Source organism: Sphaerodactylus townsendi, linkage group LG07 (assembly GCF_021028975.2).
Source record: "Sphaerodactylus townsendi isolate TG3544 linkage group LG07, MPM_Stown_v2.3, whole genome shotgun sequence".
In the NCBI taxonomy this organism is placed as follows: Eukaryota; Metazoa; Chordata; class Lepidosauria; order Squamata; family Sphaerodactylidae; genus Sphaerodactylus; species Sphaerodactylus townsendi.
The window spans coordinates 121,174,184-121,201,250 of NC_059431.1; the positions used below are offsets into that span (position 1 = coordinate 121,174,184).

The 27,067-nt window shown below is 49.5% G+C and overlaps 1 protein-coding gene across 1 annotated transcript; it reads left to right on the forward strand.

The window, feature by feature from the left end:
* Positions 1-730: 730 nt before the first annotated feature.
* Positions 731-27,067, forward strand: COMTD1 (catechol-O-methyltransferase domain containing 1). Its single transcript, XM_048503256.1, is given in 8 exon segments — positions 731-859; positions 4,397-4,524; positions 11,708-11,813; positions 13,301-13,419; positions 20,264-20,318; positions 23,455-23,588; positions 26,648-26,740; positions 26,743-27,067. Coding segments are annotated over 8 exon segments (777 nt in total). The 5' UTR covers positions 731-777; the 3' UTR covers positions 26,803-27,067.

A 27,067-nucleotide genomic window follows, 5' to 3' on the forward strand; every position in this document is an offset into this window, starting at 1 on the left:
GGGGGGGGGGGAATAGTTCTTCTGCATGCTAAGTAGATGCTCCGCCAGTGAGCTGTGGTTCCCCCCCCCCCCAAAATCTTGCTGCTTGTTCCCAACCCCTCCAGCCCTGGCGAAGGATGGCACCTGGTAGGAGGTGAGAACAGGGCAAGGGGTTCGAATCCCGACTGGTGCCTCGGGCCAGCCGCACCCTCCCAGCTTCCCCCACTCAGGGGGTGGTGATGAGGGGAAGAGCACTGCTGCCAACTCCACTGGGGAGCAAAGTGGGGCACGATCAGCCGTGTGCGCGCCTCAAGGCTAGAGCTCCAGGTCAGGTCAGGCCAGTCCGGGGGGGGGGGGCAACCTGGGGGCACCCACAAGACTTTCTCCCCCCTCCCCCCCCCCGCGTCTCCAGATAAAAGGAGCAGGCAAACGGGACTATGTGAGGACTTGCAGAACTGCTGCCAGTCAGAGCAGGAAATGCTGCCCTCGGCTTCCGTTGCCATCCTCCAGGGGGCGGCTGGAGTTTGGCAACCGGCCTGCAGACGACACAGAGCTCAGTCCTGGGGGGGGGGAGGGGAGGGCTCGCACCGCGCTGTGCCCACCCGCTTCGCAGGCTCCCCCTCCCGGTCCTCTGGGGCGCCCCGCAGCCTTTCGGCCGGCCCCCCTCCCGGCCTGCAGGTGTGGCCCAGCTGGGACCCGGGGGCGGGGCGGGACGGGACGGGGCGGGAGCACGTGACCCCCCCTCCCTCCCTCCCAGGGAAAGAGGGAGGGGCCGGAGCCGGAGCAGCCGCCGCCGCCATGCCTCTCTCGGGCCTCACCCGGGATGCCGCCGTCGGCTCCGCCGCTCTGGCCTTGGCCGTGGCCACCGGATTCTGGGCAGGTGAGGCGGGACGGGGGGAGAAGCGCCTCGACAGGTGCACCTGGCCCGCCCCGCCCCGCCCCGCTGGCCTCTCTGCCAGGTGCAGCCGACTCAGGGCCGCCGCCCCCCCCTTTCCCCAGCCGGGCGGGACTTCTTCGTTGGTCTCCCCGAGTCCAGGCTGACCCGACTGGGCTGCTGAGGTCAGGCTCCTCTGGCCAGTCTGGGTGGTGGTGGTGGTGGTGGTACTAGTAGTAGTAGTAGAAGAAGAGGAGGAGGAGGAGGAGGAGGAGAAGAAGAAGAAGGTAGTAGTAGTAGTAGTAGTAGTAGTAGTAGTAGTAGAAGAAGAAGAGGAGGAGGAGGAGGAGGAGGAGGAGGAGGAGGAGGAGGAGGAGGAGGAGGAGGAGGAGAAGAAGAAGAAGAAGAAGAAGAAGAAGAAGAAGAAGAAGAAGAAGTAGTTTGGATTTATATCCCCCCCTTTCTCTCCTGCGGGAGACTCAAAGGGGCTGACAATCTCCTTGCCCTTCCCCCCTCACAACAAACACCCTGTGAGGTAGGTGGGGCTGAGAGAGCTCCGAAGAACTGTGACTAGCCCAAGGTCACCCAGCTGGCGCGCGTGGGAGTGCGCAGGCTGATCTGAATTCCCCAGAGAAGCCTCCCCAGCTCAGGCGGCAGAGCGGGGAATCAAACCCGGTCCCTCCAGATTAGATACACGAGCTCTTAACCTCCTACGCCACTGCTGCTCCTAAAGAGGCAGCCCCTCCCTGCCCCTGCGTCGCCCGCCCCGACTGCCTTGGCGGCTGGTCGCCCATCCAGACCCTCACCAAGGCTGACCCTGCTCAGCTTCCAAGGGGGTGCAATTCGGCTAGGCTGGGCCTTCCAGATCAAGGCAGAGACCAATGGAGGTGGGGTTCGTTGGGGTGGCCTCTGCAGTACAACCGTGGACTTCCTTGGCTGCTGGTCTCCCATCCAAGCACCCCCCACAAGGCTGACCCTGGTTAGCTTCTGGGATTCCAGGAGACACAACAGCTGCTGCCTGGGCCGTCCAGATCAGGGCAGGGGGCGGCCAACAGTGGGAAACTCCCCCGTGGCTGCCTCCCTCTGCGTAGCAACCCCAGACTTCCTTGGTGGCCTCTAATCCAAACCCTAACCAGGGCTGCTCCTGTTTAGCTTCTGAAATCTGATGAAATGAAGAAGAAGAGGAGGAGGAGGAGGTAGTTTGGATTTATATCCCCCCTTTCTCTCCTGCAGGAGACTCAAAGGGGCTTACAATCTCCTTGCCCTGCCCCCCTCACAACAAACACCCTGTGAGGTAGGTGGGGCTGAGAGAGCTCAGAAGAGCTGTGACTAGCCCAAGGTCACCCAGCTGGCATGTGTGGGAGTGCGCAGGCTACTCTGAATTCCCCAGAGAAGCCTCCACAGCTCAGGCGGCAGAGCGGGGAATCAAACCCGGTTCCTCCAGATTAGATACACAAGCTCTTAACCTCCTTCGCCACTGCTGCTCCAGGTTCGGCCACCCAGGTCAGGGCAGAGACCAACAGAAGTGGTTTGCTATTGGCTGCCTCTGCGTAGCAACCCTTCTGTGGCGGCCTGCCATCCAAACATCCACCAGGACTGTCCCTACTCAGCTTCCAGGATCCCACAAGACCGGGTTAGCCTGGCCCGTCCTGGCCCAGGCTTTTCCAGCGGGTGATGGAAAGTGGTCTCAAGTCACAGCCAGCTTAGCGCGGCCTCAGAAGGTTCTCAAGGCAAGAGACGGCCAGGGGTGGTTTGCGTGGCCACCCTGCGCTTCCTCCGTGATCTGAGCAGACAGCTCTGGCTTTGATGGACTCGTGATGGTCTGACTTGGTATAAGGCAGGTTCCTGGATCAACATGAGGGCAACAGACCCATAGAAAGTTCTCTGGGGAGAAGGGACAGATGTGTTCTCGATGAGTTCAAAAATGGGGTGGAGCTCCCTATGTTCTCTGCGTACAGCAATCCCTATGTACGGTGAGGTGCTGTGTTTGTTTCAATTATGTAATCTTGGGGTTGGGATCGCCTAATCCCGTGGTGGCGAACCTTTGGCACTCCAGATGTTATGGACTACAATTCCCATCAGCCAATTGGCCATGCTGGCAGGGGCTGATGGGAATTGTAGTCCATAACATCTGGAGTGCCAAAGGTTCACCACCACTGGAAGCCCGCCCTTTGCCTCCTTCTGAAGGACTCCTGGTGAGGTCTCACTTGAGTGGCCCCTGTGGTGCTGCTGGAGATGGCACATGACTGCTATTGGCTGGCTCCGGGCACCCTGTCCTGGGCTGGTATTGGCTGTCCTGGCACACAGGCTGCTGGGAATTTTCCTAGTCAACTGCAGTGCCCACCTGCCCTTGGAAGGCAGCTGGCATTCTGTGAGCCCCAGGGTCTCGGGGGGGGGGGTGTCACTTTACCCTGGTTGTCACAAACCATCGCATAACCCCTTGGGTGTGTTTAAGTGAAAGACAGCACGGTATAGTGGTCAAGAGCAGCAAGCTCTAATCTGGAGAACCAGGTTTGATTCCCTACTCCTCTGCATAAGCACCAGACTCTAATTTTGAGATCCGGGTTTGGTTTCTCCGCTCCTCCACATGAAGCCTGCTGGGTGACCTTGGGCCAGTCACAGCTCTCTCAGAACTCTCTCAGCCTCACCTGCCTCACAAGTTGTGGGGAGAGGAAGAAAAATGAGTTTGTAAGTCCCTTTGAGAGACACCTTAAAGGTAGAGAAAAGCAGGGAATTAAAAATCAGCTCCTTGTTTTATACATTTCTATTGTCCATTTCATGCGACCAGAACTGAACTGAGCAGAGAAGGGCAATGAGGATGATTGAGGGATTGGAGCACCTTCTGTATGAAGAGAGGCTGCAGCGTTTAGGACTCTTTAATTTGGACGTCTGAGGGGGGATATGATTGAAGTCTATAAAATTATGCATGGGGTAGAAAATGTTGACAGAGAGACATTTTTCCTCTCTTTCTCACAATACTAGAACCAGGGGGCATCCATTGAAAATGCTGGGGGGAAGAATTAGGACTAATAAAAGGAAACACTTCTTCACGCAACGTGTGATTGGTGTTTGGAATCTGCTGCCACAGGAGGTGGTGATGGCCACTCACCTGGATAGCTTTAAAAAGGGCTTGGACAGATTTATGGAGGAGAAGTCGCTCTATGGCAGGGGTAGGGAACCTGCGGCTCTCCAGATGTTCAGGAACTACAATTCCCATCAGCCCCTACCAGCATGGCCGATTGGCCATGCTGATAGGGGCTGATGGGAATTGTAGTTCCTGAACATCTGGAGAGCCGCAGGTTCCCTACCCCTGCTCTATGGCTACCAATCTTGATCCTCTTTGATTTGAGATTGCAAATGCCTTAGCAGACCAGGTGCTTGGGAGCAACAGCCGCAGAAGGCCATTGCTTTCACCTCCTGCATGTGAGCTCCCAAAGGCACCTGGTGGGCCACTGTGAGTAGCAGAGTGCTGGACTAGATGGACTCTGGTCTGATCCAGCAGGCTAGTTCTTATGTTCTTATGCTTTTTTCCTTTTTTGAAAGGCAGAAGATATTATTCCGCGTTTAGTTCTGCAACCGCAAAAGGCATCCTCGGCAAAAACCAACCGCTGTTGCAATATGTCCTGGATCACTCCTTACGGGAGCATCCTTCTCTCAAGAAGCTGAGATTGGTGAGTCTGAATTCTGAACAGGTGTCTCGTGCCAACAGAGGCTGCTTGCAAGGGGCCATTTTGATATTCGGTGCCATGAAACCACATTTCCTCTTCTCACTCTCTTTAGACCCCATAACAGCTTCTTTCTCTAGAGGAAAAGGAGTTCGCAGCTCCTTAAGCACCAACCGGGTTGATTTCAGCTTAGAATCATGGAGCTGGAAGAGACCCATCAAGTCCAACCCCCCACAATGCAGGAAGACACAATCAAAGCACTCCCAACATAAGTTCATCCAGCCTCTGTTTAAAAACCTCCAACAAAGGAGACTCCACCACTCTCCGAGGCAGGGAATTCCACTGTCGAACAGCCCTGGCAGTCAGGAAGTTCTTCCTAATGTGGAGGTGCAACCTTTTTTCCTTAGGCTGAGCTGCTTCCACTGTCGTTCTCTTGGACTGTTCAAAAACAAGACTCTGTGTTCAGGTGGTAGCTTTATTATGAAGCAGCACCAGGAAGAAGAAGAAGAAGTGTTTGGATTTATATCCCCCCTTTCTCTCCTGCAGGAGACTCAAAGGGGCTGACAATCTCCTTGCCCTTCCCCACTCACAACAAACACCCTGTGAGGTAGGTGGGGCTGAGAGCGAGAAGCTGTGACTAGCCCAAGGTCACCCAGCTGGCGTGTGTGGGAGTGCACAGGCTAATCTGAATTCCCCAGATAAGCCTCCACAGCTCAGGCAGCAGAGCGGGGAATCAAACCCGGTTCCTCCAGATTAGATACACGAGCTCTTAACCTCCTACGCCACTGCTGCCCCCCAACAAATGCATAAGCATTTAGACTTCTATTGTCAGAACTGAAGCAGCAGCAGAAATAAGCCTCCATTATACCCGTCACCTGGCCCTGCTCCTGACCACCCGTTCCCATGGGGGGCCCTCACCAGTGCCACGGTCCAGACACAAGGAAGCCTCCCCCGGGTCAAAGCAACCTACATTCCAGGCCACTGGCAGAACAACAACCGCAGGTGCCTCCTGAGCTGATATTTCGTTGCTTGGGAAGCCAAAGTTCAAAGAGTGAGAAAGTCCAGCCAACCGCAGTAATGAGAAGGGAGGGGGGGATGAGAACAAATCCCACGTTGCGGAGACCGCGGCAGGATCAAGCCAGGCGGGGAGGAGTTTGGATTTATATCCCCCTTTCTCTCCTGCAGGAGACTCAAAGGGGCTTACAATCTCCTTGCCCTTCCCTCCTCACAGCAAGCACCCTGTGAAGTGGGGTGGGGGCCTGAGAGAGAGCTCCGAGAAGCTGTGACTAGCCCAAGGTCACCCAGCTGGCGTGTGTGGGAGTCCACAGGCTAATCTGAATTCCCCAGATAAGCCTCCACAGCTCAGGCAGCAGAGCGGGGAATCAAACCCGGTTCCTCCAGATTAGATACACGAGCTCTTAACCTCCTACGCCACTGCTGCCCCCCAACAAATGCATAAGCATTTAGACTTCTATTGTCAGAACTGAAGCAGCAGCAGAAAATCGCCCTCCATTATACCCCACGTCACACAACGCTGCTCCTGACCACCCGTTCCCATGGGGGGCCCTCACCAGTGCCACGGTCCAGACACAAGGAAGCCTCCCCCGGGTCAAAGCAACCTACATTCCAGGCCACTGGCAGAACAACAACCGCAGGTGCCTCCTGAGCTGATATTTCGTTGCTTGGGAAGCCAAAGTTCAAAGAGTGAGAAAGTCCAGCCAACCGCAGTAATGAGAAGGGAGGGGGGGATGAGAACAAATCCCACGTTGCAAGCGGGAGACACGGCAGGATCAAGCCAGGCAGGGGGGGAGGAGGAGGAGGAGGAGTTTGGATTTATATCCCCCCTTTCTCTCCTGCAGGAGACTCAAAGGGGCTTACAATCTCCTTGCCCTTCCCCCCTCACAACAAACACCCTGTGAGGTAGGTGGGGCTGAGAGAGCTCCGAGAAGCTGTGACTAGCCCAAGGTCACCCAGCTGGCATGTGTGGGAGTGCACAGGCTAATCTGAATTCCCCAGATAAGCCTCCACAGCTCAGGCGGCGGAGGTGGGAATCAAACCCGGTTCCTCCAGATTAGACACACGAGCTCTTAACCTCCTACGCCACTGCTGCCCCCCAACAAATGCATAAGCATTTAGACCTCTATTGTCAGAACTGAAGCAGCAGCAATGCTTCCTCAAATTATACCCATGCTGCTTGCTACTCCTGACCACCCGGTTCCCATGGGGGGCCCTGTAATGCCACAGTTGAGACACAGGAAGGCCTCCCAGGTCCAAAGCAACCTACATTTCCAGGCCACTGGCAGAACAACAACCCTTGGGTGCCTCTGGCTTGATGATATTTTACGTTTACATGAGGAAGCCAAAGTTCAAAGAGTGAGAAAGTCCAGCCAACCGCAGTAATGAGAAGGGAGGGGGGGATGAGAACAAATCCCAAGTTGCAAGCGGGAGACATGGCAGGATCAAGCCAGGCAGGGGGGGAGGAGGAGGAGGAGGAGTTTGGATTTATATCCCCCCTTTCTCTCCTGCAGGAGACTCAAAGGGGCTGACAATCTCCTTGCCCTTCCCCCCTCTATAAACACCTGTAAGTGGGTGGGAGCTGAAGGCTCCGAGAAGCTGTGACTAGCCCAAGGCCACCCAGCTGGCATGTGTGGGAGTGTACAGGCTAATCTGAATTCCCCAGATAAGCCTCCACAGCTCAGGCGGCGGAGGTGGGAATCAAACCCGGTTCCTCCAGATTAGACACACGAGCTCTTAACCTCCTACGCCACTGCTGCTCCTTCTGGTTTCTTGAGATTCCTTCTGGTTGAACAAGAAGAGGAGTTTGGGTTTATAAACCCCCCTTTCTCTTCTGTAAGGAGTCTCAAAGCAGCTGACAAACTCCTTTTCCTTCCTCTCCCCATAACAGATACCTTGTGAGGTAGGTGGGGCTGAGAGAGTTCTGAGAGAACTGGGACTAGCCTAGGGGTCTGCAACCTGCGGCTCTCCAGATGTTCATGAACTACAATCCCTATCAGCCCCTGCCAGCATGGCCAATTGGCAGGAGCTGATGGGAATTGTAGTCCATGAACATCTGGAGAGCCGCAGGTTGCTAGTGGGGAAACACGTTTCGCCCCTCTGAGTGAAGCCACACCAAGCCATGACCAACAGATGAGATCAGCAACTCCACATTCTCTGAGGTGCCCCTCCCATCTTGCCGAACGGCCTTCCTGGGGAAGGCCCTTACATTTCTGTTATTTTGCCGACGCTGTAATGCCAAAGCCATTTCAGGAGGCAGCGCTGCCATGTTGTAGAAGTGGGGGCTGGAGATTGCCTGGAATTACAACCGGTCTCCAGACCACAAGATCTCAGTCCCCGTCCATCAAGTGGCCGATTTGTCCTCCCAATAAACAGACTCAGGTTTGCCAAAATCAGGTGTGTTGCATAAGGGTCCACGAACAGGCACACTCCAGAGATTTTTGCAAGATCTAAAGTTCTCACTCCGAGCAGTGTCCAATATCCCCTGCAGCAGTGGCGGAGGAGCAGCAGTGGCGGAGGAGGTTAAGAGCTCGTGTATCTAACCTGGAGGAACCGGGTTTGATTCCCAGCTCTGCCGCCTGAGCTGTGGAGGCTTATCTGGGGAATTCAGATTCGCCTGTACGCTCCCACACACGCCAGATGGGTGACCTTGGGCTAGTCACAGCTTCTCGGAGCTCTCTCAGCCCCACCTACCTCACAGGGTGTTTGTTGTGAGGGGGGAAGGGCAAGGAGATTGCAAGCCCCTTTGAGTCTCCTGCAGGAGAGAAAGCGGGGATATAAATCCAAACTCTTCTTCTTCTTCTTCTATGCCCCTCCCCTCCCTCTGACGGTTCTCCCAAAAGCGAAAGTGTGCACAGCCGGTGCAAGTTTGTCCAAGGTCAGAATGCAGATAAAGGCCAGGTGCCGCCTGGCTGGACGAGAGAAACTGTTACTACCAGTCTCTAAACAAATCCAGCTCCACCACAAGCAAAGCTAAGCAGCAGGATTCTTTTGTGCCACCGTTTCCCGGACTCCCCTGAGCGAGCACAGCAGGACGCTAAGGGTGGAGTCTTGGCCCTTCGGAGTGTAGGTTATACGACGTCATAGCCTGCTGTGTGGTCCTTTACCTACCCAAACCCTGCCTACCTCAGGTCCCTGTCCCTCCCCCCACCCCCAAAAATCTCCAGAAATGTTCTAATCTGGGGCAGACAGCCATATAAGGAAGGCATTTTAAAACAGGTATTAGAATTATAGTATAATGGAACAGTCAGGAGGATCTTTTGGTAAAAGAACAGGATCGCAGTCTGTTTCAGTATTTATTGTTGGAGTGTTGGGGGGTTTCTGAGCTGTATGGCCATGTTCCAGGAGCATTTTCTCCTGACGTTTCACCTGACAAGTTGCAAAGGCCTTAGCAGACCAGGTGCTCGGGAGCAGCAGCAGCAGAAGGCCATTGCTTTCACCTCCGGCATGTGAGCTCCCACAGGCACCTGGTGGGCCACTGCGAGTAGCAGAGAGCTGGACTAGATGGACTCTGGTCTGATCCAGCAGGCTAGTTCTTATGTTCTTAGAATATGCCAGGCACAATTGCAGGTGAAACATCAGGAGAAAATGCTTTTGGGACACAGCCATACATCCCAGAAACCCCATAACACCCCACTGATTCCAGCCGTGAAAGCCTTTGACAATGCAATTATTGTATCACCTTCCTTTTTCTGTACTGGGTTCTACTTTCATAACCCCCATTCTGCATTGTGGAATACCTTGCCTAGGTGGTGTTTATTTTCATTGCTACCTGCACGGTTTTCCAATTCGGTGATCAGATGCCACATTCTATCCCACCGGGAGGCGACTGGGCACTATACAGTGACAACCAGTTATGATGGTTTGTGTGTGGGGGGGGGGGGGTTTAGCAGGGGAGGCAATCAGCGACCGGCCTCCCCAAAGGCCCGGTGGAACGACTCCATTTTACAGGCCCTGCAGACTGAGCTTGGCATTAATGGGAAGGAAGAGCCAGACTTCCACTCTTTTAGAGGCCATCCTTGAAGGCTGTCTTTGGGCTCTTCCTGCCTTTGAGACACGAAAGGTCTCTGCCCAAAGCACAAAAACAAATCAGAAATGCACAACCAAACAAAGTAAGCGCAGACTGTCAAATCAGAAATTCATGACCAGGTGTGTTTTGATAATATCTTCTTCAGTTTTTACATTATACCCCTTCAAAAAATTGCTAGAATGTGGAAAATATATAGGTATACAGCAGTGGTGGCGAACCTTTTCGAGACCGAGTGCCCAAACTGCAACCCAAAACCCACTTATTTATCGCAAAGTGCCCACACGGCATCTTAACCTGAATACTGAGGTTTTAGTTTCGAAAAAACGGTTGGCTCCGAGGCGTGCGTTACTCGGGAGTGAGCTTGGTGGTAGTCGGTGGCTTTGCTTTGAAGCAACCGTGCAACTCTTCCAATGGGTGAATCATGATCCTAGGAGGGTTTACTCAGAACCAAGCCCCACTGCCAGCAACCGAGCTTACTCCCAGGTAAAGGATTGCACTTTATTTCTTCGTATGAAAATCAGTGGGGTTTAACAGCACTTAACATGGTTACCTACACTGCTTCCCCAAAACTAGGTCTTAGGTTTAAAGCTAATAATCAAGCCCAGCGACTCAAGCCAGCCTAGATGTGTGGGGGGGGGGGGGACTCTATTTGTGCGTGCCCACAGAGAGGGCTCTGAGTGCCACCTCTGGCACCCGTGCCATAGGTTCGCCATCACTGGTATACAGAGATGTTTTGTATCCATTTTTGATAATCTATTTGTACATATTATTTCTCTGCAACTTTGTATTCCTTGGTTTTGATTTTTGTGGCAGTTGTTCCTTTTTTGTTCAATTTAGGCCAAGAGTTGTGACAGACAGGATTAGAACCTGGAATACTTGCAGTTCTTAACTAAAAAAAGATTCACACACACACGAACACACCCCAGCTCTGAAGGCAGCAGGGGGGGGCATTTTTATCAGGGAAATAGTGCAGAGCATGGTGAGCCAGCATAGTGTAGTGGTTAAGCAGGTGGGATTATAATCTGGAAAACCGGGTTTGATTCCCCCATTCCTCCATGTGAACAGCAGACTCTTATCTGGTGAAGTGGATTTGTTTGAAAGAGTCTGCTCATGTGGAGGAGCGGGGAATCAAACTCAGTGACCTGTTGGGTGACCTTGAGCCAGTCACAGTTCTCTCTGAACTCTCTCAACCTGACAAGTTGTCTGTTGTGGGCAGAGAATGGGAAGGAGCTTGTCGGCTGCCTCGAGGTTCCTTTAACGAGAGAAATGTGGGGGGGAAATCCAAACTCTTTTTCTTCAAAAGAAGCCGTTCTCCTGCCGCCCTTAGATAGCTTGTAGGAAATCTCGGATGCTCCAAGCTGATCTCTTGCGCATCCTTTTATTTGACCCTTAAGTGAGTCACTCAATTCCGACACCACCCCAAACCATACCTTTATTATACTCACTATTATACTCACAGCAAAGACTGTACTATCTGGGACTTTTAAGGGAACAACAACTGAATGGAAAACTCCTGGTGTCCTTTTACCGCTGTGCTATAGAGAGTGTCTTAACCTACTGCATCTGTGTATGGTTCTCCAGTTGCACAGTGGCAGATAGGAAGGCGCTCCAAAGGGTGATCACTACTGCACAGAGGATGATGTGCCCTCTCCCCTCCTTGGGAAGAACTCTATAATTCCCAGAAGCCTAAAGAAGCCCAAAATATTCTGAGAGACCTGTCTCATCCAGCACACACTCTCTTACGAACTGTTACCATCCAGCAGACTGATACAGGTCCTATCAAAACTAAGGACAAAAGAGGAGCTTAGAGACAGCTTCTACTCTAGAGCTGTGGCTATGCTGAACTCCGGGGCTTCGTGTTGATGTATTTGGGGCTGTGTAGGGATGGGTGGAGGAAGGGGAAAGTGAGGATGGGGTATGAGTCTGGAATTGTGTGCATCGAGGAATGCTGCTGTAAATTTCGTTGTGCGTGCACAATGACAATAAAATGCTTATGCTTACGTTACGTGCTTATTGTCACACACATTTTTGAAAGAAGGTGGTGTCGTAGTCTAACCCGTGAAAGAAAGAGTCCAGGCTGTTGCTTGCGATCACGATAACCAGCCGCTGTTGCCAGACTTGTAATGCAGCGGCCTTGTTTTCTAGCTGACGATGGACGTTCCTCAGAAAGGGATGCTGGTGTCTTCGGATCAGGCCCAGCTCATGGCAAACCTCGCCCGCCTGATCAAAGCCAGGAAAGCGCTGGAAATCGGTGAGTGGGGCTGCCTTTGCCGGCTCGAGGGGTGGCTAAGAGTTGCGGGACCTGCAGGTCAGGTGTTTGATTCTCACGTGCAGAGTAGGACAAGTTTTCCATCCAGTGGACTGCGGAGAACTCCTGGTCTTTGTTCGTACACAACACTTGGCTGACAGCCATCAGGGTGTAGTAGTTACAGTGTCAGACTGGCAAGTGGGAGATCCAGGTTCGAATTTCTACTCTGCCATGAATGCTAGCGGGGAGACCTTGGGATGCTAACACACTTTCAGCCTAGCCTACGTACAGGGTTCCTGTGAGTACAAATTGGAGAGGAGGGGGAGGGGGAAGAGGAGGAGGAGGAGGAGGAGAGGGAGAAGGAGAAGGAGAAGAAGAAGAGAGTTTGGATTTATATCCCCCCCTTTCTCTCCTGTAGGAGACTCAAAGGAGCTTACAATCTCCTTGCCCTTCCCCCTTCACAACAAACACCCTGTGAGGTGGGTGGGGCTGAGAGAGCTCCACAGAGCTGTGACTAGCCCAAGGTCACCCAGCTGGCATGTGTGGGAGTGTACAGGCTAATCTGAATTCCCCAGATAAGCTTCCACAACTCAAGCGGCAGAGCTGGGAATCAAACCCGGTTCCTCCAGATCAGAGCGCACCTGCTCTTAGCCACTACGCCACTGCTGAATGAGATATGCCGCTTTGGGTTCCCACCAGAGAGAAAGGCAGGAAATAAATTGTAAGTAAAATAAAATGTTCAACATCCTCAAAGTCTAGAGCAGGGGTCTGCAACCTGCGGCTCTCCAGATGTTTGTGGACTACAAATCCCATCAGCCCCTGCCAGCATGTCCAATTGGCAGGGGCTGTAGTCCATGAACATCTGGAGAGCCACAGGTTGCAGACCCCTGCTCTAGAGGCATCCTTTTTGGACTGTGGATTGTCATCGAGGTGCAAATATTCTGAATTCTGTAGCCAAATGGCATGCACTACAAATACACAATAATTGCACTGCAGGGCTTAATCCACGGAGGGCTGTACCATCCCACGCTGCTTATGGGAGGGGAAGCGCGTCAGAGCCAGAGAGCTCTGTGAGTAAACGAACTGGCCTACCACGAATCTAGATCCCCTCCACTGGGGCTCCTCCGGTGAGGCAAATTTTATTTTGCTGCTTCCCAAACCCCAGTCAGCCCTCCTCTCCCCCCCCCAACCCCCAATGTTTTCAGCATTTGAAGATAAAGACCAATCCATCTCTATCAGCATCTTGTCTACTCTTGCCCATAGAAAGCGATCCTGAGAGATTATCTTTAAATACTTTTCTCCCCCTTTGAAAGCTGGCATTGAGGAACTGCCGTTCCTCAAACCTTCAGGGGCCAAGCTGGTTCCCAAAGAGACAGCATTAATTTCCCACAGAGGGTTGAAAATGTGTTTCCTTTGGGTGAGGGAACGTGACGCCTTCTCTCTCACAGAGCGCAGCTGATCCACTTTCTTCTCCTTTGGGGATTTTGCAGGTGTCTTCACAGGGTACAACACCTTAAACATGGCCCTTGTGTTGCCGGAAGATGGCCGAGTCGTTGCTTGTGACATCAATGAAGATTTTGCCAGTATTGGCAAACCAGTGTGGAAAGAGGTACATCAGCTGTGCTAACCCTCCTGAGACCTGGTTGAAAACTGTTTGTGGAGTAGGCCAACCCCTCATGGCCGTGTGGGCCCAGATAGAACAGCTGTGCCAGATACACACTGCAAAACACCTTGAAGTGGTTTTCCTCCCAAGTGATATTAAATACATTTATAGATATATGTGATGTTGGCACTGTTGGCCCGGGGACTGGATGCAGGCCGTCCTCTTCCTTCAACTTAAGCAGGCTTTCTGCCAAAGGAAGAGCTACTTAATTATGATATGATTGAAGTCTACAAAATTATGCATGGGGTAGAAAATGTTGACAGAGAGACATTTTTCTCTCTTTCTCACAATACTAGAACCAGGGGACATTCATTGAAAATGCTGGGGGGAAGAATTAGGACTAATAAAAGGAAACACTTCTTCACGCAACGTGTGATTGGTGTTTGGAATATGCTGCCACAGGAGGTGGTGATGGCCACTAACCTGGATAGCTTTAAAAGGGGCTTGGACAGATTTATGGAGGAGAAGTCGATCTATGGCTACCAATCTTGATCCTCTTTGATCTGAGATTGCAAATGCCTTAACAGACCAGGTGATCGGGAGCAACAGCCGCAGAAGGCCATTGCGTTCACATCCTACATGTGAGCTCCCAAAGGCACCTGGTGGGCCACTGCGAGTAGCAGAGAGCTGGACTAGATGGACTTTGGTCTGATCCAGCTGGCTTGTTCTTATGTTCTTATGTTCTTATGTTCTTAATTAGAAAGAACTCTCCTTCAATTGGAAGAAGGCATCGAAAGGAAAAGTGGAGTATAAATATTTTCATTAATAAAAAATTGCTTTGGTCAGTGGAGTGGTCAGCTGGGGCAATGTGGCCACCGGTTCTGAAGCACTGAGTATCTCCAGTTGCTGCCACGTATGCGGGGAAATGCCAAATGAACAGACCCCATATTATATTGTATTAGAACTGGTCAGGTCTTCACTCGGAACATAGCTTATGTTTCGGACACTTGTTATTGGGCACATGACAGTCCTCTTTGACCTCAGCGGCAGAGTTCAGATCACAGGCTTGTTACCTGCACTGAAGCCAAAGGGGGTTTGCAAGGTTGTACCATTTAGGTGTCTCTGTAGAGCTTGGTGGTGTGGAACAGAGTGTCTGTCATGTGGTGTTCATCAAATAACAAGCAGCACCATATCTTCTGGAACCAGCAGAGAAGAGTAGCAGTGGAGAAGAGGACTGGGTCAGAAAGGGCTGAGTGAGCTCTGGTTTTCTTTTTAAAGGGCTTTTCTCAAAGCCACATCTTTTAAACAGTGTATTTTTAATAGGGGTTAACAGGGGTTTTCTCTTTTTTCTCTGTGTCCCGGGGCTGTTGACAGGTGGAACTGCTGATAGGAGGGGCTGCTGGGGCTGCTGATAGGTGGGGCTTTTCAAATTTTTAAATCTTTTCAGTTAGTCTCTGGAACTAGCAGAGAAGAGTAGCAGTGGAGAAGAGGACTAGGTCAGAAAGGGCTGAGTGAGCTCTGGTTTTCTTTTTCTTTTTAAAGGGCTTTTCTCAAAGCCACATCTTTTAAACAGTATTTTTAATAGGGGTTTTCTCTTTTTTCTCTTTGTCCTGGGGCTGCTGATTGGTGGAGGCTGCTGATAGGTGGGGCTGCTGAGGGGTGGGGCTTTTCAAATTTTTACATCTTTTCAGTTAGTCTTTGGAACCAGCGGCACGCACCTAATGGCTCACGCAGTTGTTTTACTAAATAAGAACATATCTTAAGGGATAGTAAAGGGTATAGAAAGCTTAAGGGGCAGGCACTCATTTAAAGTCAATTTGTAAATTAGTAGAATCTATCATTAAAGATAAAATTATAAAACATGTACAAAAGCAAGACCTGTTGAGGAAGAGTCAGCATGGCTTTTGCAGAGGCAAGTCCTGTCTTACAAACTTACTAGAGTTCTTTGAGGGTGTAAACAGGCATGTGGATAAGGGGGAACCAGTGGACATTGTCTACTTGGATTTCCAAAAGGCTTTTGACAAAGTTCCCCACCAAAGACTATTGAGAAAGCTCAGCAATGAAGTAATAAGAGGGGAAGTCCTTCTATTGATTAAAAACTGGTTGAGAAACAGGAAGCAAAGGGGGGGTGTAAATGGGAAATTCTCGCAATGGAGAGATGTAGGGAGTGGGACCAGTGCTCTTTAACCTATTCATAAATAACCTGGAAGTAGGGGTGGGTAGCATGGTGGCCAAGTTTGCGGATGATACCAAATTATGTAGAATTGGTGAGAACCATAAAGGATTTGAAAAGCTCCAAGCGGACCTTGATAAATTATGTGAGTGGGCTCAGAAATGGCAAATGCAGTTCAATGTAGCAAAATGTAAAGTGATGCACATAGGGGCAAAAAATCCAAACTTCACATACACGCTACAGGGGTCAGTACTATCAGTCACAGACCAGGAAAGGGATTTGGGCATCTTAGTTGATAGTTCCATGGGAATGTCAACTCAGTGCATGGCAGCTGTGAAAAAGGCAAACTCTATGCTGGGGATAATTAGGAAAGGAATTGATAATAAAACTGCAAAGATTGTAATAGCCTTTTATAAAGTAGTGGTGTGACCGTACTTGGAGTACTATCTTCAGTTCTGGTCGCCACATCTCAAAAAGGATATTGAAGAGATAGAAAAAGGGCAGAGAAGGGCAACGAGGATGATTGAGGGATTGGAGCACCTTCCTTATGAAGAGAGGCTGCAGCGTTTAGGACTCTTTAATTTGGAGAGGAGACGTCTGAGGGGGGAATATGATAAAGTCTATAAAATTATGCATGGGGTAGAAAATGTTGACAGAGAGAAATTTTTCTCTCTTTCTCACAATACTAGAACCAGAGGGCATACATTGAAAATGCTGGGGGGAAGAATAAGGACTAATATAAGGAAACACTTCTTCACGCAACTTGTGATTGGTGTTTGGAATATACTTCCGCAGGAGGTGGTGATAGCCACTAACCTGGATAGCTTTTAAAAGGGGCTTGGGCAGATTTATGGAGGAGAAGTCGCTCTATGGCTTCCAATCTTGATCCTCCTTGGTCTCAGGTTGCAAATGCCTTAGCAGACCAGGTGCTCAGGAGCAACAGCCGCAGAAGGCCATTGCTTTCACCTCCTGCATGTGAGCTCCCAAAGGCACCTGGTGGGCCATTGCGAGTAGCAGAGAGCTGGACTAGATGGACTCTGGTCTGATCCAGCTGGCTTGTTCTTATGTTCTTATCTTCTTGTGACTTCGTTTAGATCTTTCTTTTTCTTGGTTGTGAAACAGCTGAATCCACAAGCTCAGTTACTGCCTCGATGTGCAGCAGTGCCGTTCATCTCGTGGACTTTGGGGGTTTTTTAAAGGGGATTTTATATATAAGGCTAAATGTATAAATAAATAACTTGCCTCAACATCTGGGAAACTGGCTTTCCTTTTGCAGACTTCTGTGCTTTTTTATGTGCACCAAAAACCCATTTTAAAATATTCCTAAGATTATGGGAAGAGATGACTGGAGGTCTCTGTGTAAACTCCAGGTCATTTATATCTGTCCCTGCCTGTGTTTACTCGGAGGGCATTGGTCCTTTTTCACTGAGTCTTGCTTTTCAGATGTAAAGGCTTAGTGGAAGCCTGTCAGTACCACATGGCCAGTCACTTAACCAGAAGAAGAATTATCACCAGGCATTTGTAGAAATTTGTTCCTTTTGGCTGCTCCATGACATTCATTTCATTTCATTTTAACCTTTAATGGCATATAATTTTCACCTTTAATGGCATATAATGCTCCATGATATGCATTTATTTATTTACTTTCTTACTTGGTTTATACCCTGCCTTTCTCCCCAGAGGGAAGTCAGAGAGGCTTCTGGCATTCTGTGCTCCTCCATTTTATTTGCACAACATCCCAGTGAGGCAGGTTAGGCTGAGAGGGTGTTACTGGCCTGAATTTATCTATCTACCTACCTACCTACCTACCTACCTACCTACCTACCTACCTACCTACCTACCTACCTACCTATCTATCTATCTATCATCTACCTATTATCTACCTGCCTGCCTGCCTGCCTGCCTGCTGCCTGCCTGCCTGCCTGCCTGCCTGCCTGCCTGCCTGCCTGCCTGTCTATCTATTATTTATTTATTTATTTATTTATTTATTTATTTATTTATTTATTTATTTATTTATTATATTTTAGAGCTGCCCACCCCCGAAGGGCTCTGGGCAGTGTACATCAGAACATAAATTAACAATAATACACAGTAAATAAATTAAATTAAAATCATAAGAACATAAGAACTAGCCTGCTGGATCAGACCAGAGTCCATCTAGTCCAGCATTCTGCTACTCGCAGTGGCCCACCAGGTGCCTTTGGGAGCTCACATGCAGGAGGTGAAAGCAATGGCCTGCTGCTGCTGCTGCTGCTGCTCCTCCTGAGCACCTGGTCTGCTAAGGCATTTGCAATCTGAGATCAAGGAGGATCAAGATTGGTAGCCATAGATTGACTTCTCCTCCATAAATCTGTCCAAGCCCTTTTTAAAGCTATCCAGGTAAGTGGCCATCACCACCTCCTGTGGCAGCATATTCCAAACACCAATCACACGTTGCGTGAAGAAGTGTTTCCTTTTATTAGTTCTAATTCTTCCCCCCAGCATTTTCAATGAATGCCCCCTGGTTCTAGTATTGTGAGAAAGAGAGAAAAATTTCTCTCTGTCAACATTTTCTACCCCATGCATAATTTTATAGACTTTAATGATATCCCCCCTCAGGCGTCTCCTCTCCAAACTAAAGAGTCCCCAAGCGCTGCGTACTCTCCTCATAAGGAAGGTGCTCCAATCCTTCAATCATCCTCGTTGCCCTTCTCTGCACTTTTTCTATCTCTTCAATATCCTTTTTGAGATGTGGAGACCAGAACTGAACACAGTACTCCAAGTTCGGTCGCACCACTACTTTATATAAGGGCATGACAATCCTTGCAGTTTTATTATCAACTCCTTTCCTAATTATCCCCAGCATAGAGTTTGCCTTTTTCACAGCTGCCATGCATTGAGTTGACATTCCCATGGAACTATCAACTAAGACGCCCAAATCCCTTTCCTGGTCTGTGACTGATGGCACCCCGACCCCTGTAGCGTGTATGTAGAGTTTGGATTTTTTTGCCCTATGTGCATCGCTTTACATTTTGCTACATTGAACTTCCATTGCCATTTCTTAGCCCACTCACCCTAATTTATCAAGGTCCGCTTGGAGCTCTTCGCTTAATCCTTTGTGGTTCTCACCACCCTACATAGTGGTATCATCCGCTTAAACTTGGCCACCCACACTACCCACCCCTACTTCCCGGTCGACATGAATAAGTTAAAGAGCACTGGTCTATCTGCGGATCAGCAGGGGACACCACTCCCTGCATCTCTCCATTGTGAGAACTTCCCATTTATACCCACCCTTTGTTTCCTGTTCCTCAGCCAGTTTTTAATCCATAGGAGGACTTCCCCTCTTATTCCTTCATTGCTGAGTTTTCTCAACAGTCTCTGGTGAGGAACTTTGTCAAAAGCCTTTTGGAAATCCAAGTAGACAATGTCCACTGGTTCCCCCTTATCCACATGCCTGTTTACACCCTCAAAGAACTCTAGTAAGTTTGTAAGACAGGACTTGCCTGTCATACTACAAACTCTATAAAAACATGGCAGCATTACATAGACCAGGGGTAGGGAACCTGCGGCTCTCCAGATGTTCAGGAACTACAATTCCCATCAGCCCCTACCAGCATGGCCAATTGGCCATGCTGACAGAGGCTGATGGGAATTGTAGTTCCTGAACATCTGGAGAGCCGCAGGTTCCCTACCCCTGACATAGACAGTACAATAATAGTACAATAATGGTGGCGCCCGATCCCAAGGCCGGGATCTCAGGGAGTGTGGTCAGGTGGGCTACCACATCTTTCTGTGGGCTGTGAATATTTGAAGACCTCAGCTTAGCATCTCAAAATAAATCAAGACTTCCTGGTACCCAGCTTCACAAGCCAGACAAAGCCCCTTGGCCTTCAAATACAGCCAGCTATAAAGTAGGTTCCACCATATTTGCAGGGTAGGCATGTATAAGATACTGTTACAGAAACTACACCTTTGTGTACATATACTCAATACATGAGTCATAACAAAGTTAATCTCAAACCATATTCAAACAATATCTCAATTACCATTCCTTTAGATAGCTTTAGAAATTATTTTCATAAATTCAACAGGTGAAGCTAAATTTTGAGGCGCTATAAAACCTCTGGATATGGTTTTATTTTGTTATCCTTTTTCAAGCCCATATACCCGTGATGGCGAACCTTTTCGAGACCCGAGTGCCCAGATTGCAACCCAAAACCCACTTATTTATCGCAAAGTGCCAACATGGCAATTTAACCTGAATAATGAGGTTTCAGTTTAGAAAAAAAACGGTTTGCTCCAAGGCACGCATTACTCGGGAGTAAGCTTGGTGAAGTAACCGTGCAATGCTTTGAATGGGTGAATCATGACCCTAGGAGGGTTTACTCAGAAGCAAGGCCAGCCTAGATATGTGTGTGTGGGGGGGTGATTCTCTGCTCCCCCTACATAACGAACTCTGTGCGCGCATGCCCACAGAAAGGGCTCTGAGTGCCACCTCTGGCACGCGTGCCCTAGGTTCTCCACCACTGCCATACACGTTATAATTGTAACTCGGTAGAAAGCCGTGTTTCACAACGAAGGCTCTTCTTCATCTCAGACCTCGTGATGTTCTCTGTGCCAGCAGGTTCTGTTCTTTCTCCTCGTGGCAACGGGACTTTCCTTCCATAGCAAATAACGCTCCCTTTTTCGTTTCAGGCAGGAGTGGAGCATAAAATTGACCTGAGGATAAAACCAGCCGTCCAAACTCTAGGTAGGTAATTGGTTGTTAAAAAGATAAGATATAAACCTGGATGTTGGTTCCAGAAATGACGGAGGGCTCTGGCTGTCCTGATGGAGTTTGAGTGGCTTTCTCAGCAGTTGGTTTGGTACAGAAGCAGAGGAGTGGGTGGTTGTTTCCATCGTCCTCAAAAGAAGGCCTATTTCAGCCAAGTTTTGTTTTGCGTTCCGTTTCTCCCACTTCTGTGTTGTGTCACCTGAGGCACAAATGATTGGCAACTCAAAGCATGTTAGGTGGACTTCCCCCTCCTCCATACCTCCTGGAATGAACAAGACTGCCCCCTGCATGGGTCAGGTGTTGTTCTGGGGGGGGGGCGCTTGCCTTTGATGGGGAGCACCACCCCCTCTGCAAAAGCAACTTTAGATGTTTGGAATCAAACCTTGTACAAATCTGGCACAGGGCTTTATGACACAGGCCAAACATCTCAAATGTTGCTAGTTCTTTTGTGTGGGTGGGTGGGCGTGGGAGGGAGGGCTGTCAAGTCGCAGCCGATTTATGGTGACCCCAACAAGGGACTTTCAAGGCAAGTGAGAAGCAGAGGTGGTTTGTCTTTGCCAGAGGTGGAATTCAGCAGGTTCTTACCAGTTCCCGAGAGTGGGTTACTAATTATTTGTGTGTACCAAGAGGGGGTTACCAATTGGGTCTGCTTTTCCGTTCGAAATTCCATTAGGTCCAAAAATCATGAAGTTCTGTTGTTTCCTATGTGGCTGGTTAGCGAAGGTAGAAAACGGGATAATTCTCCCTGTTGGGCTGTTTTAAAAACATGTTTTAGAAATATGGTAAAGTTCCTGGTTTAAGGAAAGTATCCTTCTTTTGATTTCTAGAAACAAAATTAAGTATTTGAAAATATTAAGTATTTGACAGGCAGTCAATTAGAGGAGAAGTAGTTGTTTCTGTTGGCAGTAGACTTGCTATAATGAGTTTAAATTATGGACAGAAAGATACCAGCTGGGAATTAGGAACTTTTTTTTTACAGTAAGAGTTTTTTACAGTAACAGAGAAATTATTAATGCCCCGCCCCTTGAATGCCCGGCCACGCCCCCTGTCGTGCCCCGCCCAGCCCCATTGGCGCTACGCCACTGTTTGAATCCCACCACCATGGGAACCTGTTACTAAAATTTTTGGATCCCACCACTGGCTTTGCCTTTCTCTATAGAGTCTTCCTCGGAGGTCTTCCCCTCCAAGTACTGACCCTGCTTAGCTCCCAACACACGGCAAGCCCAGCAAGGGGCCTTCAAGGCATGGGAGAAGCAGAGGTGGTTGTCCATTGCCTTCCTCTGCAGAGTCTTCCTCAGAGGTCTCCCAACCTGCTTAGTTTCTGAGATCTGACAAGATCGGGCTGTCCTGGTCCGTCTTCTCCGTCTGTTCTTTTAGTTCTCAAATCTTTGCCCCAGTTTTGTTTGAGGGGAACCTTTTCTGTGGCAGCCGGTCCCCCAACTTAGGTCTACAAAATGGGGAACACAAGAGTGGAGTGTGTTGTCAAAGGCTTTCACGGCCGGATTCATCTGGTTGTGGTGGGTTTTCCGGGCTGTGTGGCCGTGGTCTGGTAGATCTTGTTCCTAACAGGAGTGGAGCTTAACACACATAAGCTACAGTTGGCACGATTCTGCAGCCATCATGTTGCTTGGAGTGGATTATGGGTTTCCATCTGTAGCAGCTCTTAATTTACTTCTGGAATCAATTCCACCTGATGGGAGGGACTTTTAATGCCCTGGATCGCCTGGGATCAACATACCTTAAGGACCAGTTTCTGCTATATAAACCTACTTGCTCACTGCTCATCTTCAGATTTGGGTTGCTCCTGCCACTAAGTGCTTCGATTGTGTCTTCCTGAATGGCCAGGGGTTGGACTTGATGGCCGTTGGGGTCTCTTCCAACTCTATGATTCTATGATCTGAAACTAGATTGGAGGCAAACCACGGAAGGGCCTTCTCAGTCATGACACCGACATTTTGTGATTGGCTGCGCCTTCTGTGCCCTACCTAACCTTGATCCCTGAGACGTTGCGATTGGTTCCATCTCCTGTGGCAGGCGTTTTGTGATTGGCTGCGCCTTCTGTGGCCTACCTAGCCTTGATCCCTGAGACGTCGTGATTGGTTCCACCTCCTGTGGCAGGTGTTTTGTGATTGGCTGTGCCTTCTGTGCCTTACCTAACCTTGATCCCTGAAACGTTGTGATTGGTTCCACCTCCTGTGGCAGGCATTTTGTGATTGGCTGCACCTTCTGTGGCCTACCTAGCCTTGATCCCTGAGACGTTGTGATTGGTTCCACCTCCTGTGGCAGGCGTTTTGTGATTGGCTGTGCCTTCTGTGCCTTACCTAACCTTGATCCCTGAAACGTTGTGATTGGTTCCACCTCCTGTGGCAGGCATTTTGTGATTGGCTGCACCTTCTGTGGCCTACCTAGCCTTGATCCCTGAGACGTTGTGATTGGTTCCACCTCCTGTGGCAGGCGTTTTGTGATTGGCTGTGCCTTCTGTGCCTTACCTAACCTTGATCCCTGAAACTTTGTGATTGGTTCCACCTCCTGTGGCAGGCATTTTGTGATTGGCTGCACCTTCTGTGGCCTACCTAGAAAGAAGAGGAGGAGGAGGAGGGGGAGGAGTTTGGATTTATATCCCCCTTTCTCTCCTGCAGGAGACTCAAAGGGGCTTACAATCTCCTTGCCCTTCCCCCCTCACAACAAACACCCTGTGAGGTAGATGGGGCTGAGAGAGCTCCAAGAAGCTGTGACTAGCCCAAGGTCCCCCAGCTGGCGTGTGTGGGAGTGTACAGGCTAATCTGAATTCCCCAGATAAGCCTCCACAGCTCAGGCGGCAGAGCAGGGAATCAAACCCGGTTCCTCCAGATTAGATACACGAGCTCTTAATCTCCTACGCCACTGCTGCTCCTTAAAGGAGACTTGGAGACTCGGGACCCCTCGTTTCCTTTTTTGGAGTAGGGTCGGTGTGTTCAGTGTTGTTAGTGTGAATGCAAGATCTGTCCTCCACTGGAGACAGCTTGGTAGGACAATCCCAGGGAAGCCAGCCTTGCGCAAAAGGCGTGGGGAAAACTGACTAGCAGTGAATTCTTGATGTTTGTGAAGAACCGTCTCCTTTTTTTACACCTAGACGAACTTATAGCCGGTGGCGAAGTTGGAACCTTCGACTTTGCGTTCATAGACGCTGACAAAGAGAGCTACAACGATTACTATGAAAAATGTCTACAGCTTATAAGGAAAGGAGGAATCATAGCAATTGATAATGTAAGTTTGGCTCGTGTTGTTTATTTAATTGCCTGTCTACTAAAAATGTGATTTGGTTTTTCACACACACTGGCACACCCAAAAATGAGGATCAACGCTTAGAAGCGTTGGAGGAAATATGGGGTCCTTTGTCAAATAAACTGCTGGAATAGCCTGTTCTTTGTTCGAAGAAAAATAATTGGTTTTCATACCCCATTTTTTTCTGCCATAAGGAGATGCAAGGCGGCTTCCCAGCTCCTTTCCCTTCCTTTCCCCACAACAGACACCTTGGGAGGTAGCTGGGGCTGAGAGACGTCTGAGAGAACTGTGACTAGCCCAAGGCCATCCGGCAGGCTTCACGTGAAAGAGTGGGGAACCGAATCCGGTTCTCCAGATTAGAGTCCACTGCTCATGTGGAGGAATGGGGAAACAAACTTGGTTCTCCAAATTAGAGTCTGCCGCTCATTTTGGAGTAGGAGGGATTTGCAGGGAACCAAACCTGGTTCTCCAGATCACGGTCCACCACTGCTAACCACTACACCATGCTGTTTCTTTAGATGTTGATATCCTGCATGTTGACAGAAACCAATTTAATGATGACAAGCAAATACAGAGAGTCAGAGAGTGCCTCTTGAATTGGTCTTACATCCATTTGGTCACCAGGAGCAGCAGTGGTGTAGGAGGTTAAGAGCTCGTGTATCTAATCTGGAGGAACCAGGTTTGATTCCCAGCTCTGCCACCTGAGCTGTGGAGGCTTATCTGGGGAATTCAGATTAGCCTGTGCACTCCCACACACGCCAGCTGGGTGACCTTGGGCTAGTCACAGATCTTTGGAGCTCTCTCAGCCCCACCTACCTCACAGGGTGTTTGTTGTGAGGGGGGAAGGGCAAGGAGATTGTCAGCCCCTTTGAGTCTCCTACAGGAAAGAAAGGGGATATAAAGCCAAACGGGGGAGGGGGAGGAGGAGGAGGAGGATTTATATCCCCCTTTTCTCTCCTGTAAGAAGACTCAAAGGGGTCTACAATCTCCTTTCCCTTCCTCTCTCCACAACAAACACCCTGTGGGGTGGGTGGGGCTGAGAGAGCTCCAAAGATCTGTGACTAGCCCAAGGTCACGCAGCTGGCGTGTGTGGGAGTGCACAAGCTAATCTGGTTCACCAGATAAGCCTACACAGCTCAAGTGGCAGAGCGGGGAATCAAACCCGGTTTCCTCCAGAGTGCACCTGCTCTTAACAACTACACCATGCTGGCTCTCAGTCATGGGCACAGACCTTGGGCTAAGAGACCAAGACCTCCTTTCTACTTGCTCTTGACTTCACCCCTGTGGGTTCAGCCAGGATTAAGTACCTGGAATAGAGGAGCTGACTGACCTTCCCCGAAGAAGTTCCTAACCTTTCCCCCCAAGTACAGCTATAGGCCGCCCACGCGGAGGTCTGGGAGTTGTTTGTGTTTGTCCTGAATGAGGAAATAGGATGGCCTCATTAACAATCAGTACTAATGCCTGGAATGGGTCCCCTTCCCCCTCCCAGGAAGGAGAGGTAGAAGCAAGTCTCTCTTTTCCCTCTGCCAAATCCAGTCAGTCTTGGTCACCACTTTCTAACCCTGCCCCAAATTTGAGACCATCTCCAAATGGCTGATCAATGAAGTTCCACACTTAAAAAACCGATAGTAAGAATCTGGGGCCAGGGGCACAGCGGAGCATAGCCTTGCTTATGTGCTGTTATCCTGGGCATGTATGATTTCTTGAGAGGAAAAGGGAATGAAGAGAAGAGTTGGTTTTTATACCTCACTTTTCTCTACCTTTAAGGAGTCTCAAAGTGGCTTACAATTGTGTTCTCTTCCTCACCCCCCAACAGGCACCTTGTGAGGCATGTGGGGCATAGAGAGTTCTGAGAAAACTGTGACTGGCCCAAGGTCACACAGCAGACTTCATGTGGAGGAGTGGGGCAGAATTATGCTGTACTATGCTTAGAAACTGGTCAGAACCTACTTGAAACAATAGCACGGCTGAATACATTCAAGTATTGGATCAAATTATGTTTTAACTCTGATGTGCGCAGTTTAATATACACTGCGCGCCCAGACCTATTTGCCTCCGAATGGTATCAACTTCTCAAATCAAAAATTTACTCAATAGGTTTATTACTTGAAGATCTCTGTATGCTGACACCCAGAGAGATTTTCCAAACCTTAAAAAGTAGACTTCTAGAACAGGAATATCATATCTTGTTGGGGCAAGCAAATAAATCATGCTCACCCCTCTCTGTCAGAATAAGTCACCGGAACAGGGGCACATAGCTGCAAATATCTTGAATTATTAACTGAACCCCCAACAGAGATGGGATTATCACAAGGGCCAGATCCAATACCTTCCCATCAGCCATTACAAAGGGTCGTTACTTATCCATCCCTCTCCAGGATCGGGTTTGTCCACACTGTAAAAACCGAGTGGAGACTCTTGCTCACATTATTCTTGACTGTCCGAGATATGTGGGCATCAGGAATTTCTCTCCCAGGCTGGCCCTAGTCAAATCTGAAAGAGACTCTGACAGTGCTGTTGTGGAGCTTCTGTTAAACAATACAGATGTCATGCTCTTGGAAAAAGTAGCAAAATTTATTTTGCAAGTGACAGAACTTTCTAAGTAATATATACTGCTATACAAAGTCTTCCTGTCTGCGTTTTGAATGTACTCTTGTTTTGTATTTCAAAAATGTCTGGCAACACTCTAGAACCTATTTTTAATTGCCAAATAAAGGTGGTGGTGGTTGTTGTTGTTGTTGTTCGAGTGGGGCAACAAATCTGGTTCAGAGTCAGCCACTCATGTGGAGGAGTGGGGAATCAAATCTGGTTCTCCAGATTAGAGTCCATCCCTGTTAACCACTACACCGTGCTGGCTTGCGGGAAAATGGGGACATAGCTTTAATTCGAAGAGCATACGAGAGGAAGACCATGTTTATGAAGAGTCACTGGTTTTGCTGAGCGGAATTCAGCAGCCATTTTAGACCTTGGCCATACATGCAAATGAGGAGCAGAACGTTTAAGTATTTTTCTTTCTTTCTTCTGGTCTGTCCCCACAATAGGTGCTGTGGCATGGCCGAGTGCTGAACCCCAGAAAAGATGACTTGGAAACGCAAAGCCTCCACCACTTGAACGAAAAGTTATTCCGTGGACTCCACGCGTGACGATCAGCATGATTACTATGGGGGATGGGGTGACACTGGCGTTCAAGCTCTAAGGAGCGGGAGGCCGGAGCCACAAAGGAGAAGAGCCCCCCCCCCCCGCCCCCCTGGATTATGTACGACCCCAATCATGTACGACAGAGAATATGGAATGTATACTTCGGCTTTCTCCTAGTTAGAATAGGAGAGGCTGGGAACCCAGCTGTGACCAGAGCTAGGGCCACCAGGGTGGATTCTTTGTGGGACGGACAACCATCTCATGCAGATACTTAACACAAAATAGAATTTTTTCACTCGTATATAAAATTGGTCGAGAAGCTG